The sequence below is a fragment of the Neolamprologus multifasciatus genome, chromosome 15 (assembly GCF_963576455.1).
Source record: "Neolamprologus multifasciatus chromosome 15, fNeoMul1.2, whole genome shotgun sequence".
Taxonomy (NCBI): Eukaryota; Metazoa; Chordata; class Actinopteri; order Cichliformes; family Cichlidae; genus Neolamprologus; species Neolamprologus multifasciatus.
The window spans coordinates 17,883,504-17,899,971 of record NC_140453.1 but is presented as its reverse complement, the minus strand read 5'-3'; the positions used below and the strand labels follow the sequence as shown (position 1 = coordinate 17,899,971).

Sequence of the window (16,468 nt, the reverse complement as noted above, 5' to 3'; positions counted from 1 at the left end):
TTATATTGTAGCTGTATACCCAATGTGCAAACATAGCATGGTGATTATCTGAGAATAGGTAGTTCACACTTGTAATCTTTAACTTACAGCACTGCTTAAACACCACTTTTATTGCTTTGACTCTTCCCAGGTGTCATCGCGCAAGCAGGAAATCGCAGATCGTCTCAATGCGTGGACCATCTTCAATGACAAAAACAAGGAGTTCTGTGATTGGCTGACTCAGATGGAGCACAAAGTGTGCCACCGGGGAGAGCTGAGCATCAAAGAAATGGTGGAGAAACTAAAGAAGGTACGAGGCGTTGCCCAACACTGGAGTTTCATAGACCATAATCACCTCAACCACGAAGGGATTGTTTATGGGTATTATTTTGACATTACTTTGAGGAAGTGTGTGTTCCAACAACTAGTTCATCAACTAAGGCATTCATATAAGCTCTATTTTAAGTCCAGGGCAGGTTTAATGAATATAACTCATTCATTTTATGCCTTTGGACTAAAACTTGATTAGGTGTGAAAAAACAGACAACATTTGGCTTATTGCCCTGTATTGTTAATCGTGAGTTTTGATGTGGTTTGAGAACCACTGGAATAGTTTCCAGGTTTTCCAAGGTTACTTGCTGTTTTAAGGACTAAATGTTCACAAAGGATATAATGTACATATATCAGCATCGTTTCATGTTTCCTTACAGGACTGTATGGAGGAAATTAACTTGTTTAGTGAGAATAAAGGCCACCTGAAACAGCTGGGAGAGCAGCTGCTCTTAGCCAGTGACGAGGCCAAGCAGGCACAGGTCCACGAGTCGCTGCAGGAAGTCAACCAGCGCTGGCACAACCTCTTCCACCAAATTGAAGCCAGGTGAGAGCAACCACAGAAGCTGCATGGTGTGACCTGCTAACAAAAGTGTTTATTTATGCCAGTTAAACACTTTGCAAAAGGCACTTAAGAAAGCAAATTGTGTATATACAGTGTGGCTCCCCATTCAGGAAGCACCTTTCAAAGACTAAAAGTAAAGTTATGGTAAGAATAAAAGATGAAGTGTGTATTTGTGCATGTGGCCAATGGTTTATAGAAGATTCAGGTTTACTGTGTACAGAACCAGCAATTCACATCATTATCCCCCCACCGAGCACTTTTCACATCAAACCTACTCAGCAGTAAAAGGCATAATTAAGGACCAAAAAGGCTGTAATTAAAGAGCAGCTCTTCTGTGTATCCATCCACCTGCTGCTGCGTTAGCTATGCTCTGCAGCTGTCAGGAATACATGGCCTCCAATGTTCAGACTGCAGAGGTTAAGCCTCTGTGTTTGTAAACTGTTACTGCCCCCCCTGACCCCTTAAAAACAGATGGACAGTCCTGTGGAAGAGCAGGAGATACAGACTCCTCTTTTTGCACTGCTGTTTAGCCCCTCCACCTCTACCATGAAAAAAATTGGCTGCGCCTAGCCTCAGACGGGAGCATATGTCCACTCTGAAAAAAACCCTCCCTCTCTGTAGCCTGTCACTGGGATAACTATTGAAGGTGGGTGGGTGGGAGGGATGCATATGTCGGTATGTATTAATTGCTGATTTTCAAATTGAGGCCCTCTCAAAAGACCCAGTGAGCAGATCTAAGCTGACTTGACCACATGTAGACAAGATGGGAGCCAAGAATTCTTCATGGAGAAGAGTTTCTCTGCCATCCTATAATGCTGCCAATAGATGAACTACACTGTCTCTGTTTTTTTAACTGTCTGCCTCTGCTAGAAACATGGCATGCACTTTTTAAACCCAGAACAGTCAGCCAAGGTTTGCTAGTGAACTTAACTGAGCAAAGTCCTGGAACCTAATTAGATGCTTCTAATGGAAAAAAAAGTGTGAAACTATGAGGTTTCTTTATACACTTCTGTATGTAAGTTGCAGAAGTGAAAATTCTGCACGAATGAGCAGCATTCATGCTCCTTATCTATGTTTTATTTTCAATCGCTAGTAGGCATGATTTAAATAGTCATGTTTGTATTGCAGTGTGTCGCTTAATCTTTAGTTCAGGGAATAATTATCTAAAATACATCTTACTGGATTAAACAAGTACTGTAAGAACAGTAAATGCCTTTTGGAGGTCAGTGTCTGGCTAACTTTGAGCCCTCCTGTGGTCGCTGTACTTTATAGCCATGCATCCTCTCTTATCCTCCAGCTCCTTTCTGCTTCATTTTCTCTATCCATTCTCTTCGTGTCCTTTTCCTGAGCGAGTGCCTCTGACCGGGTTTTGTTTCTTTGTTTGGCCTCGGCGTGAAGCTGCTGGCCTTTGTTAGCCTGTCGGAGGTGCAGGAGGAGTGAATGGGAGAAAGAGACTGGTTAGTGGACCGAGTTGGTTGCATCTGCAAAGTGAAAGAATGTTTTTCTGAACAGAATTTATACTGACTGTATTAAGCCACAGTAGTTTCTCATATAAACGATCAAAATATACATTAATGTTTTGACTGAAGCTGGGAAAATGTTTGGGTTTTTTTGTTTTTCTTTTTAATTTTCTATTTTAATCCATTCAGTAAGTGTGTCTATTTAATAATGTGCTTTTTTATAAAACAGTAAATTTGACATGACTAATTATGTTTTAGCATTGAAAATATTATTTTGATTAACCTTAACCTTTTGCATTAACCTTTAGAGAAACTAGAGAAAATGTGAAATTATTTAATATCTGGCTTAAACGTTACGTTAGTTGGTCCAATAATATCCATGTATTCCTCCTACTCCTTCATTAATTGACCAAACAAACTTGGCATAGAAGTACTAATGAAGGTTCTCACCCATGTCCAATGACAACATCATATTACCCTGCAACCACCTACAATGGGTTTCTATGACCCATTTGTAGGTCACTTTAATTTCTACTACTATTTTGATGTATTTCCAAATACTTAAAAAAATGTTTTTTAAAAAAGAGACAGTTTGTAAAATGTAAATAAAAATGAATTCATTGATTTGCAAACCTGATAATTTGTGGATTGGTGAACCTCTGCTCTTTTTTTTACCCAATCATGTTACTGATCTGTCAGCAATTTAACTAATTAGTAACAACTAATTAGGCCCCACTTACATTTCCAGCCTTTTGTTGGCCACTTCCCAACTTTTTTGAGGCCTGTTGCTGCCATAACATTCTCTCATCAAATGTTAAAATGTTTTATTTCAATATTTAGGATGTTTTCTACGGTCTATTGTGAATACAATTTGGGTTTGACAGAGCATCCCAACTTTTTCTTAACTAGGTTTTCAAAATATGCCGCTTGTTTACATTCTCACTTCTCCGTTATCTGTTGGGACCCTTTCATACATTCTTGAGGCAGACAATTACACTTGCTGGTTTTTTAGTGCTTATTATTTCGGTGGAGAGCATCTCCACTCTCACCCTTGACAGGCTCTGCTGGACTTCGTCAGCAGAGGAGGAAGGATCAAATGGGTAAATTAACTCAAACTCCCAAATGGGGCACACTTCAGGCTTTTAATGCTCAGAAGAGTGCTTTTATTGTTCCATACGTTGCTATGACACCAGTCACTGTGGCGCTCTGTGTGTGTGTGTGTGTGTGTGTGTGTGTGTGTGTGTGTCAGTGTGTTCTTTCAAACGTGGTGGTTGCCATGGTTACTTTAGAAGTTCTAGTAAGGATACCTGAGAAGGTTGAAGGCTAGTGAACTCTTTCTTTTTCTTCTTCATTCCTTCCTTCTTTGCTTCCTTCCTTCATTCCTTCCTTCATTCCTTCCTTAATTGCTTAACCCTAAAATTGCTTAACCATAAAATAATTGCCAGAAAAATGCTAGAAATTCGCAATGGGAATGTTGAAACTCCTGATGAAATTTATAAATAAACAAATAAATACATAAATATAAATGTGCATGAATGAATTTTAGTTTCTATCATATTTGCTACACCAGCCATTTTTTAAATGTAATTTATTTCCTAAAATGTATTGTGCAATTTATTTAAGATTTTTGGGGGAAAATAGTCCTGATGATGTAGAAGTCTCAAAAACTCTTAATAACAAAGTGATACACTTAGCTTTAAAGGGTTAGCAATCATCAGTTTAGTACTTTGATTACTTTAACCTTCTAAGACCCGAACTCTTCCACGGCATGCATTTTTAATTTCTCTTTGATATTTGGGCTGATTGGGACCCGATGAATGTAAAAACAAAGAATTACCAGATTTATTATTTTTTTACCTAATTTTTGTTTCTAAGAAAAATGAGAGCCACATGTGAGGATATTCGTTTAAAATTTCGATAGAACAGTAGCAGTATGATGTCCTCGTAAGTGGATACCAGGCCCTTGTAGAGCAAGAGAGTATTTTGGTCTAAATTACCCAAAACGTGATGTCCACATATGTGGACGCCAGGTCCTAGGAGGTTAATTATTCACATTTTTTTTTATTTTGTAATTAGTTTGTTTACTGTAAAGTTTATTGTATTATATATCATTTTTTTCTCCCTCTTTCTCTCATTCACTAATTTTCTTTACCCTTATTTTCTCGTTCATATCCTTTTTTCTTTCACTATTTTCTGTTGTCTTCTGTACTTTTTTGTATTCCCATTTTTTATTCAATTTTATTTCTATTGATTTTTGTTTTTTAAACTCAGGAGATTGTTCAGCAGTTTCATCACTTAATTTTAAACCTTAATAAGGGTTGAAACCCCCAGATTGTTATTTGTTAATATCAAATGAAGGAGTTCAAAGAGATTTTTTATCTTTTTTTTTTTTTTTTTACATTGATGTGGTTGTGTCCTTTCAGGGTGAAGAAGCTGAAGGAAACTCTGGTGACGATGCAGCAGTTGGATAAAAACATGAGTAACCTCCGCTCATGGCTTTCTCGCATCGAGGCCGAGCTGTCGAGGCCCATCACCTACAGCGTCTGTCACGAACAGGAGATCCAAAGGAGGCTGGCAGAGCAGCAGGTGGACTTATGCACCTTCACAACACATTATGACATTATTATTATTATTATTAATGTCAAAGGAGCAATTTTGCATCACATGATTGTTATTGCAGCACATCATCTCCTTTTTAATTTTTTCCCTTTTTTTGTAAATGCTTTTTCTCTCTTTTTTGTTTGTTTTAAAGGTTCTTTTTCACTCCTTGCAACTCTTTGTCTGTTTATGATTAATAATTCATATCTGTCCTTTGTTTAATTTGGGGAGAGGTGGTCACATGCAGTGCCTCACTGTCCTCTGTCTGTGGACTAATGTTTAATAAATGAGGTTTGTAGCACAGTATGGACCGATGTGATACCTGTCCTTATGTCTGTCCAGGAGCTGCAGAGGGACATTGAGAAGCACACGGAGGGCGTGGCATCCGTGCTCAGTCTGTGCGATGTGTTGCTGCGGGATGAAGATGCTACCGGTGGCACTGAGGCGGAGAGCGACTCCCTGCAGGAGACAAGCCGCAGCCTGGACCAGCGCTGGAGGACCATCTGTGCTATGGCTCTGAATCGAAAGCTCAGGTACTGTAGGAGCTAAAGAACATACTGATGTTTAAACTTCTATGTCTGTTACTGTAATTTTCTGTACTGTCACAAATATAATAAATGAAATATGACAAAATATTAAACAAACTGGACCCAAATGTCGATTTGAAGCTCATGATTTTTATCACGGGGTCTTCTTTATGTTACTGTTCAGCTGATGTCATGACACAGATTCTTTTCTAAATAATAATGCATGTTGATTAAACGTTTTAGGTTAGTGCTTTAGACGTACGCAGAGTCTGAACATTACAGAAACAAATATTCCATCATGATGTCTGTTCGCAGGATTGAGGAGACGTGGACACTCTGGTGTAAGTTTCTCAATGACTACTCCCGATTTGAGGATTGGCTCAAGATGGCTGAGCGAACTGCTGCCAACCCCAACTCAGCTGATGTCCTTTTTACTGTCGCCAAAGAGGAGCTCAAGAAGTTTGAGGTCAGTTGTTGTGAGGTTAGCTTGATGAAGATTTGTTTCTGTTTGATCATCAGTAATCTTTATCAGTTTGAAGTCGGAAGTTGCAACTCAAGGGATGAATCAGTGTTGTGTCTATGCATAACAAAGTACCAATTTTAAATTGTATCTTTATCCAAAAAGATATTAATAAGGAAGGTAGACAAGGAGAAAAGGCTGAGGTATGCCAAATGACACAAGAACTGGAGTGAAAAACGGTGGCAACGCATTTGATGGAGTGATAAATCCAAATTTTAAATGTATCAGTTCAAATCGTCGTGAGCATGAGCTGCCAATGCAGTAAAAGTAGACTTGCATAGAACACATAATAGAACCCTATCAGTCATAGATTGTCCTTGAGACACTGCAAGAATAGTTCAGGCTATATAAAGGTGGTCATCCCAAATATTGAATTTCAAGGTCATTAGAAGAATATAAACTCTGTCTTTGCCCTATATATTGTATTTCCATTGATGTTTGCACGTGTTTCAATAGATCACTGAACCTGTTTTTTGTTTTCTTAGAAAAATATATAATAAAAAAAATGCTTCCTCTCTCTTCTTCAGGGTTTCCAAAGGCAGGTTCATGAGCGACTGACCCAGCTGGAGCTGGTCAACAATCAGTACCGCCGGCTGGCCAGGGAAAACCGCACCGACCGAGCCAGCCAGCTCAAAGCAATGGTCCATGAAGGCAACCGGCGGTGGGATACACTGCACCGAAGAGTGGCCGCCATCCTCCGCAGGCTCAAGGTACAGAAACTTTTCTTTTTGAAATCTCATTTTCAATTTCTCATTTTAGATTTGTTTTCAATTTATTTTACTTTCAGTCAGTTTTCAGAGTACATTGTCACATTTGTCAGATTCACATAAAGGCCACTGACTCATTGAGTGTATTTTTGCTTTATTCTAATTTCAAAATCACAACATGATGCACGCAAACAATGTTACTTTCTTTGTTTCACATTTAATTAATAGGCAAATTAGTTTGTGTGTTCTTACTGAAATTATAGGAACGCGACTCCTCAGTTGCAGCATTGTTCAGAACAGTTTGAAATAATAATTGTGTAATCGGTAAAGCTGTGAAAAGGCCCCCTGCTAATGTGTTGATCTATGAAACAGGCTGTTTCTCTTAAATGTCATAAATACATTTAAATCTGACGCCATGTGATTTCTACTCGTTTTAAAAGTCAAATGTTTTTATAAAAGCTGAAATTGTCTTGTGTTGCACATTTTACTGTAAATCTCCGGCTTATTATTTTAAATTGACAAGTCGGCATTAATGTCAAGCTTTCACTAGAGGATGTAATGAACTGCTTTGCTTTCTTCTCTCACAGTATTTCACCAGTCAGAGGGAGGAATTTGAAGGGACCAGGGAAAGTTTGCTGGTGTGGCTGACCAACCTCGATCTGCAGCTCACCAACGTTGAGCACTTTTCAGAGAGCGATGTCCATCAGAAGATACAGCAGCTCAATGTGAGGCACAGCTCATGTACTGTACACACACAAAACCATGTCTCCTAGTGATTATAAGAATTGCATGTTAAGATGCTTAAGGTCTTGGCTTTAGCTATGGCAATATTTTGGAAAGAATTATTTGTTGAATGCTTTTACAGATATTATCAGAAGCTGCGTTTTGTTTCTTTGGGTTTAAAGGCTCGATCTCTGTCCACCCACTCATCCCTTCCTCTTCCTGCAGAGTTTCCAGAAGGAGATCACCCTGAACACTGAGCGCATTGATGGACTGATTGTGTTTGGAGAGGGCCTGATCCAAAAGAGCTCACCGCAGGATGCGGCGAAGATAGAGGAGGAGCTGGAGGAACTGCACTCCTACTGCCAGGAAGTTTTCAGGAGACTGGTCCGCTTCCATCAGCGCCTCAGCCAACCCCCTGTAAGCCTAGGCGCACACATTTTTCAGATTCCAGTCTAATTCATGCAGATATAACAAAGTGTCTAACATATTATAAATAAGAAAATATCCCTTATCATTTTATAGATTTTCATTTTTATGACTTTTATACATGCATGCAGTTTTTTTTCCATGTTTTTAAACCTATTTTAAATATCCAGCACAATATTTGCCAGATATGTTCGTAGTTTTTGGCACCGATCCATACACTCGTGTTTATTGCTTGATTCTATGCAATTTTTTCAAGTTATGCATAACATGTGAGAGTCAGTTCTAAAACTAACAAGGACTTGGTGTGTGTGTTACCAGTGTAAGGACAGGTATGTGTCATTCACACTTGGCTTGGTTTCTCTGTCCTAGATCACAGAAGAACCAGAGATCCCCTCTACCACCTTTTCCCTGGAATCAAGCTTGGAGCTGATTGGCCGACCGTGGCTTGGGCGTAGCTTTGGAAGCCTTCCAGCCACACCCACTCTCCTGCTGTCCTCACCCCTGGTGCGTTCAGGGCGGGAGACACCGGATTCACTGGCTTTGGAGTGGGACCACACCGTAGACGTAGGAGGGTCATCATCACATGAGGATGATGAGGAAGAGGAAGAGAACGAGGAAGAGGGAGCTTACTTGAGTGCGCTGTCAGGTATCTTTAAAGTCTGCCTCCAAGGGTGTCAAACATAAGGCCCGGGTGGCAGAATTGGCCCACCAAAGGCTCCAATATTGGCCACTGGGAGGCAGCTGCTCTGATCACAGATAAAGACAACCCCATTCATACCAAAGCACCAAAATAAATAAGTAGTAGATAAATAACAGTGTTACAGTGTTAACTGTTCTAACAATTTAACCTCAAAGAGTTGTGCTGACAGACTTCCTGGGTCAGCCAGACCTGTAAAATAAAAGTTAAAAAGGGAGTTAATAAGAGGTACAAAACATACAACTAACAAGTAACTCCTGCTGTCATTCTGCATAATCACAAAGAGCCAAATCAAGTTCTAGAGACTGAGAGCAACTCAGCATTTAACTTGCATCGTTTTTGTGATTAGTCACTGTGTGAAACTTGCTTGACTAACTACCAATGAAGACAAAGACGAAAGCCCAGCGCACATTTTTTTAAAAACAGGGAAAATCTGCAGATGTCCTGAATAAATTAGAGAGGATAAATATGTACTTTTCTGCCTTGACAGTTCAAACTCGGTAGTTTAGGCTGTGAGTTAAAAATCAGTAATCAGTATTATTATAAAAATGTCAGGTTGCTGAGATGTAAAGTTTTCAAAAATCCTTTGTTTGGTTGTTTAGTTTTCACACCAGCTGAAAATGAATGTTATTCACTACCAAAAAACAACTGATTCATAAACCACAGCTCAGTCATAAGTACAGAGACAAATGATCCACAGCATCATCCATCGGAGCCCTAAAAAACAGACCAATGTTCAATGTTGCAAAAAAGGAGGCAAGCAGACAAAGAAAGAAATCCAAAAGACTAAAAGACTTGGACTAGTTTGAGCCTTTTCCTCTCATTTTTCAGTTTTTAGTTTCTTGGATTCTGGAAGAAAGGATGTCTTATTTTAAAGAGATTTCTAGTCTGACCCCTCTCTCCTCGCAGAGGTGGAGTTGACTGAGACCCAGGAGGAATTTATCGAAGCCTCAGAGGCCCCGCTCGCCTCGTCACTGGGTAGGCTCAAGAGCATCTTCAGCACTCACAGCTCTGCTCTTCATGGTGAAATATTTCCAGAGAATAGCTTCCTGCTGCTCATGTATCACTTGGCATCTAATTGCTTGTTGTGCTGTCTCTTCCACTTGGATACTTTATTGGTTTAAGGAAAAAATATCTTCAGTGTCCTTTTCTTGTATATTTGTAATATAAATGCCCAAAGTCTCTACACTTCAAAGTCCTGGTCTGCTTATGATTGATTTATTTGAGGTCTTAATATTTTTTTGCACTTTCAATGGGTTTATTTTTTTCTTCAGGAGATTTTGTCTTCCCTTTTTCTCTTTTATATCTTACTTTCAGCGGTCTAGACTTTGTTGTGTTAATTTCAGCCTCTTTCATTTCATCCTTTCATCCTCTTCCAACATCCTCTTTTATCTTTGTCTTTTTTTTATATTGCAATTCTCCAACACACTCACATTTGCCCACCTCACTGTACTCCACTAGTTTCTAGAACTTTACAGTGCATGTAACACCAGGAGGTAGGAAAATGTTGTGCTGTGTCATCCATAACATTATTGTTATTTATCCATTTCCTTTGAAACACCAGTCTAAGCAGGTGTTTTCCAGTTGTGGCCTTGCCTACTTGGCTCTTTGTGCTGTAATCCCTCTTTTTACCGCTCAAACATATGCAATAAGCACTGAGTAAACACCACCATGCAGATCTTTGATTTGTTGTTTGCAGGGTTATTGGTTTGTTTTTGCTCGAGTTGCGTTCCAGATGTACTTAATTTAGTAGATCTGAATGCATCTGATTCACTGTAGTTGAACCTCGAATGTTTGCTCGATCACACCAGACACATCAGCTAAAGAGACAGTAGTAAATGCCAGATGCAAATCTTACAGTGAATCAATCCAAAAACTCCCACAAAGGAAAGTTAAGACCAAATGGTTTCTTAGCAGAAAGCTGGTGTCCTGCAGTTAAAAGGAGGCCTAATGCTTATTTCCAGCTCCCTTTTTTTTATTATTCTGCAGTTCCATTAAAACAGCATGTTTCCACTTTTTTTATTCCAAAGAGAAGTCTGAGAAAGACCTGAGCATATTTGTGTGTGCATATTTGCAAATGAGCATCTAAAACTGTGAACATCCAACACTGAAAAATATGTCAAAATAGGTAAAATATAAAATATTATAATAATATTTAGAATACAGTCTAAATGTAACATAACTGGAAAATACTGACAAAGACTCATTTTTTATTCTTTTTGCGTCTCAGCATCAAGCAGGTCTGTGGCTATACAAGACTCTCCGAGATGGCGGGCACTGGGAGACAGAGAAACTGAGTCTGGCACAGAGGGACACACTGAGGGCACACCCACTCTGACCAGTACCCCTCTAAAGCCGGGATATGTATGCTTCAAAAACTTCTCTCTAGTAGTTAAACTAACAATAGCTCACTCTTGCGAATGCATTTGAGACAACATATGCAGACCATGTGCTCCTCCAGATGTAATAACTTAAAGTGTGTTTGTTTTGTTTCCAGCTGAGTCTCATGTCTGAGTGCAGCAGGAGCATAGAGAGCATCAACAGAGTGTCGCTGATCCTGGATGACGTGGAGCAGCCGGAGGAGTTCGGTCTCACGGGACTGAGTGCCTCAGACAAACACTCAGGTGAGCCTCAAAGATGCTGAACGCTTTGCAAAAATCAGCAACATCAGGTAAACTATAAACTGTATGTAAATGATGGATAAAGTAGGCCATAGTAACCGTGACATCACACTGTTTTCAAAAACAGGTTTGCGTTTTTGTTTGTTTTTTTTTAAACGGGAATAATATTATTAGCACTCTTTGATGGCTGAGGGCTCATTCTGGGCTGTGCTAACTACATATTGTTGTACCATCCTGGAGGAGTTAAGCTACCTGTGTAACCTGTGTAGGGTCCAGGTATCACGTCATGTTACCGGTTGTGCAAAACTAGTGAAAAAACAGTCAGAAAAGTTGAGGAAGGAAAAATGTCAGTGGCTTCCACCTGTAAAACCATTTCTGTCTTTGAAGGTTGACTCATTGTTGCCCCTTCAGTGCAACTGAGGGTAATTTCTAAGGAGCTTGAAAAGAAAAGCGTCTGGACTTCTTTGAGTTGCTTGAAGACGTTTCACCTCTCATCCAAGAAGCTTCTTCAGTTCTAAGGGTCAAATGGTGGAGAGTCCCAGATTTAAACCCAGTGGGAGTTTCCCTCAAAGAGGGACAAAGGACCCCCTGATGATCCTCTACCTAATCACATGAGCCAAGGTGTGAAAGCGGGTGTGGGTCACAATCAGCCAGGGTTTCGGGTGAGCTCATTGTGAAACCTGGCCCCACCCTATCATGTGATTTCCTGAGATCAGATGGCCCAGGATGTGAGTGGGCGTTAAGGCGTCTGGGAAGGATCTCAAAACTGGATTATAGATGGCAGACAGTTGGTGTCGTAAATCACTTTCTGTGTAGACGCAGCATCAGTAAGCAATTGGACTAGAGCCACACCCTATATTGTATGCTGCTTCTTTTGCTATTTTATCCAGAGGTGTCCATAATTTATAAATAAGCTTGGTACTGTCTTCAGTAAGACCAAAATAGTGACATCATAAACCAAACACAGAAGCATTAGCGCATACATCAAGTGAGCAGAAGGTTCATTTTCTCATGGAATACTATCGCTTCATTTTGAAACTGGATAGGTTGCCCCCTACTGGCCATTAGAAATAGTACTTCTTTTGCACTTCCACCTCAGCTTTCCTTTTCAGCTACATCGATCTTTTTTATAAAGTCTCTAACTTGAAGAAATGCCTGAAAGTAGTTTAAAAAGACGTGCATCCAGAAATAAGCAATGCAAGTTTGGCTTCTGTTAACTGGCCCCTTTGCTGCTGTTTATTTCTGTGAGCTTGAGCATCTTCAGCATATGTTTACATTCAAAGATGTTCGTGTACTCTTAGGTGTGATTGAACGCTGGGAGTTGCTCAAGGCACGGTCCAGATGCAGTGAGCGTGACGTCTCTGAGGAGCCTCAGCAGCTCAGGTATGATCTCGACAACATTACTTCCTGGTTAAAAAATGTGATCCCGGAGCTGGACCGCCTTCAGGAGTCTGACCCAGCGGCCTGTATTGAGGAGATGGAGGCCAGAGCTAAAGAACTAAAGGTAAGATTTAATACTAAACATAAAAAAGGCATGAGGAATTTGTTTTGATCATTAAAAAAAAGCAAAAATAAAAAATGGATGATTGCTTTTTTTCTTTTTTTTTTGCAGGAGATGCAGAAAGTGTTTACTCACTACAAGTCTATTATGCTGTCAGTCAACCTGCGAAGTGAGGAAGCTCCAGAAGCACAGGAGAAACTGACGAGTATGAACAGAGACTGGAGCAGAGCGTGTACTGGCCTCCAGCAGTGGGACCTCAGCCTGAGGAAGAAGCTCATGAAGTGCCATGTAAGAGAAAATACCACAACAGACTATTTAAAAAACTCGAGACTTGTTTTAAGACTTGAAAAATATTTTATTCACATCTTAAAACCTTTCTAAACTTAAGGATAACAGCAGTATTAACACTTTGATGAATGTTCACTGTTCAAACAAGCTTTCACAAGTAAAGTAACTGATTTTTGTGAAGTTGCAGAATCTTTGACAAGTGACAATAAAAAAGTGACAAAACTATTTTCAACTTGAATTATATTGATAACATTATTATTTCCCAATTTTACTAAATAATACTTAATTAAGATTGTTGTTATTGTGAATTATGCAGTGATAATTGTGTAATGACTTTCATACAAATGCTGGTGCAAATAAAGTCACTGGCCACTTCATTAGTTACAGCTTGTTAGCACTGGGTTGGACCCTCTTTTGCTTCCAGAACCGCCCTGATTCATCATGACATAAATTCATCAAGGTGCTGGAAACATTCCTCAGAGGTTTTGCTCCATATTGACATGATGGCTTCACACATTTGCTGTAGATTTGTCGGCTTCACATCCCAAAGGTGCTCTCTTAGATTGAAATCTGGTGACTGTGGAGGTCAGTTTTGTACAGTAAACTCATTGACATGTTCACAAAAGCAGACTGAGATAATCTGAGCTTTGTGGCATGCTGGTTTATTGCTGAAAGCATAAATAAGTGAACATGGTCAGCAACAAAACTGAGGTTTCAAGACTCAAGAAACCAGCCTGTCTGGTACCGACAACCATGCAACATCACCATTCTTCCCCTTTCTGATGCTCTCTTTGAAATTTAGCAGGTAGTCTTGCTGCCATGTGATTGGCTCATTAGATTCTTGCGTTAACAATCAGTTGTACCTAATATAGTGGCTGGTGAGGTCTGAATGGACGTGTACGTAAACTGCAATTTGAGAAGTCGGTACATGTAAAGCATACAGTGTGCAAAGTATTAACCTCCTAGGACTTGGTGTCCACATATGTGGACATCACATTTTGGGTTGTTTAGACCAAAATACTCAATTTTGCTCTACAAGGGCCTGATATCCACTTACGGGGACATTATACTGCTACTGTTCTATCTACTGCTCTTATTTTTCTTAAAAACAAAAATGAGGTAAACAAAAATCTGGTAATTCTTTGTTTTTACATTTATCAGGCCCCAAACAGTCCAAATATCAAAGAGAAATTAAAAATGCATGCCGTGGAAGAGTTTGGGTGTTAGGAGGTTAAAGAGGAAAAATATTTTTGAAAAGCAGATGGCAAAAATGTTTTTTTCCTACCATAATTTGGAAGGGAAAAAAATCTAGTTGATGTAAGTAGAAATTAAAATGTCATTTTTGACATTTTAATTGGTCTCAGCTGAACTGCTCCACTGTAACAAATGACCTTTAACTTTTTCCCATACAGGACTTTCATGAAAGCCTCCACTCTCTGCTGCTGTGGCTCGCTCACGCAGAGAGCAGACGCTACGCAGTGGACATCGGCCACCCAGACATGACTCTCACAGCGCTGCAACAGCACAGCAACACCCTCACTGTAAGCAGAGGCATGTTGGTTAACCAACAAATTGAAAAAAAGTACTGTCCTCACAGATCTGCTGTGAGGACATGTTCAGCAATATCTTTACACTGAGCATGTGAAGTCAAAAAGTTTTATCCAGTCATTTATTCAGCTTGATGCTAGAAATAGTTACTATTTTTGTTGTTTGTGGTCTGCAGGTTCTGCAAAAGGAGCTGCAGGACAAGCAGGCTCATCAGGTGTCCCTTCAGACTCTGTGGTCTCAGCTCCAGCCTGAAGACAGCACAGAGGAGAGCAACGAGGCCCGGGAGAAACTCCACGTGACGGGGAGCAAGCTGAAGCTGCTCCTGAAGCAGGTGGACGGCGACCTCAGCAACTTGCGGCAACGTCTGGTAAAAGCTCAAAATATTTTCTTTCTGCACATCCAAGAGCTGTCATGAATGTTTTTTTACAGCATATTAATGTAAACATTTTATTTACCTCAGGACTGTGAATCTGCTACAGCCGCCCAGTGTCAAAGTGTTTCTCAGGAGGCTGCAAATTCAAAGAAAGGCTCCTCCACTCAAAGGTAAGTAGTAGTGCAGATAACGTTGTTTGCATTTCATGTCTTCTTGCACTAAACATGATGTGTTTTGCAGAGAGAAGCGGGAATCGTCTCCCCCTCGATCCTTCTTCTACCGGGCCCTGCGTGCCGCCTTCCCTCTTCAGCTCCTGCTGCTGCTCCTCCTGCTCCTGCCCTGCCTGATTCCAGTGTCGGAAAGTGACTCCAGCTGCACCCTTACCAATAACTTCGCCCGGTCCTTCTACCCCATGTTGCATTACACCAACGGCCCACCGCCCACTTGATTGTAATATTCATGCGATAAAAGAAACTTTCTAAAGGAAACGGATGAACGTATGTCACCATGCTGGCATGTTCAGTTTCCCAAAGTCTGAAAACTGTAAAGATTTGCCAGCAGCTCTTTTGTCTTTCCATCAAGAAAAAACTCACCATGCCAACCCCCCCCCCCCCCTCCCTCCAGGTTTTAACATCATTCAGGAAGTCAATCACTTCTCCACTCGGAGACCACCGACTATCCTCTAACACGAGGATTATCATCAGATGAGGGACGAGTCACAAAATCTATTTCTAGTGAGGTACAGTAATTATCACATTAATCAGGTAAGAACACATAAATCGCAGCATTAAAAAAAAGAAAAGCTACGTATAATAAATAATGATTAATTCGACAGATGATGAAGCCACAGTGGATTTTCAAACTCGGTCTGAAAAGTGAAGCAAGTGCACAAGTGCCTTAAACCTGAATCATTTCTAATGATGGCAAAAAAAAGTCAGGTTATATAGAAGTGCATGAGAAAACGACCCTACGTCTTATTGAGTGGCGATCTCAGTAAACACTTTTCTGAGTTTCATTTGTTAGTCTTTTTTAATAGAGCATGATGCTCATTTTGTACAGAAAGGCCCAACTAAAGTACAGATTAGGGCAGTGTCAGTGACAAGTGGCTACCATATGACGATTCATCATCCTCCACTTCAAAACACCAAGAAAAAGTAAGCAATAAGGTGGCTACAGCCATCATTTACATACAGTTTGATTTTTCACCGGCTAAACAGTTTTTTGTTTTTTAATCCAGCCAGACACTGAACTCTTGTGTTTTTGAGATTTGCATGTTTATATTTCATTTACTTCATGAACTCTTCACATTTCATTTAACGTTTTCCTGCCTGCTCGACTAAACTCTGCAGAGCAGTGCTGATTAAATTTGAATGTATTTGATAAAAAGCCAGCTGAAAGTCTTTTTTTTTTAAAAAAAAAGAAAAGAAAAAACACATTCTTGTATACTGAGTTTTTTTTTTTAGATGTGATTTTGTCTTGACTAGATTGTGAGTGGACATTTCCACGCCTCCTCTTGCACTGTTGAAACACTGTAGATTCGGCATGATGTTTATGTACAGAATGCAATAATATAATGCTTATTTATAACTTGAAAAGGTGGATTTA

At 39.9% G+C, this 16,468-nt stretch overlaps 1 protein-coding gene across 8 annotated transcripts in view; it reads left to right on the top strand.

Moving 5' to 3' along the window:
- syne2a (spectrin repeat containing, nuclear envelope 2a) overlaps positions 1 to 16,261 on the top strand; it is a 64,458-nt gene extending 48,197 nt beyond the window's left edge. For 6 of the 8 annotated variants that reach the window (XM_085133548.1, XM_085133547.1, XM_085133543.1 and 3 more), the window contains 18 exons: positions 131 to 289; positions 690 to 856; positions 4,758 to 4,920; positions 5,275 to 5,465; positions 5,775 to 5,925; positions 6,507 to 6,689; positions 7,274 to 7,411; positions 7,635 to 7,826; positions 8,205 to 8,481; positions 9,442 to 9,510; positions 10,763 to 10,896; positions 11,030 to 11,156; positions 12,455 to 12,657; positions 12,766 to 12,942; positions 14,355 to 14,483; positions 14,666 to 14,857; positions 14,951 to 15,033; positions 15,104 to 16,261. In XM_085133548.1, the coding sequence (XP_084989674.1) occupies positions 131 to 289; positions 690 to 856; positions 4,758 to 4,920; positions 5,275 to 5,465; positions 5,775 to 5,925; positions 6,507 to 6,689; positions 7,274 to 7,411; positions 7,635 to 7,826; positions 8,205 to 8,481; positions 9,442 to 9,510; positions 10,763 to 10,896; positions 11,030 to 11,156; positions 12,455 to 12,657; positions 12,766 to 12,942; positions 14,355 to 14,483; positions 14,666 to 14,857; positions 14,951 to 15,033; positions 15,104 to 15,311 (2,943 nt within the window). In that variant the 3' untranslated portion in view covers positions 15,312 to 16,261. The remainder of the gene's footprint in view (positions 1 to 130; positions 290 to 689; positions 857 to 4,757; positions 4,921 to 5,274; positions 5,466 to 5,774; positions 5,926 to 6,506; positions 6,690 to 7,273; positions 7,412 to 7,634; positions 7,827 to 8,204; positions 8,482 to 9,441; positions 9,511 to 10,762; positions 10,897 to 11,029; positions 11,157 to 12,454; positions 12,658 to 12,765; positions 12,943 to 14,354; positions 14,484 to 14,665; positions 14,858 to 14,950; positions 15,034 to 15,103) is intronic. The other 2 variants (XM_085133546.1, XM_085133549.1) reach the window with 1 other exon arrangement.
- The last annotated feature ends 207 nt before the right edge of the window (positions 16,262 to 16,468 follow it).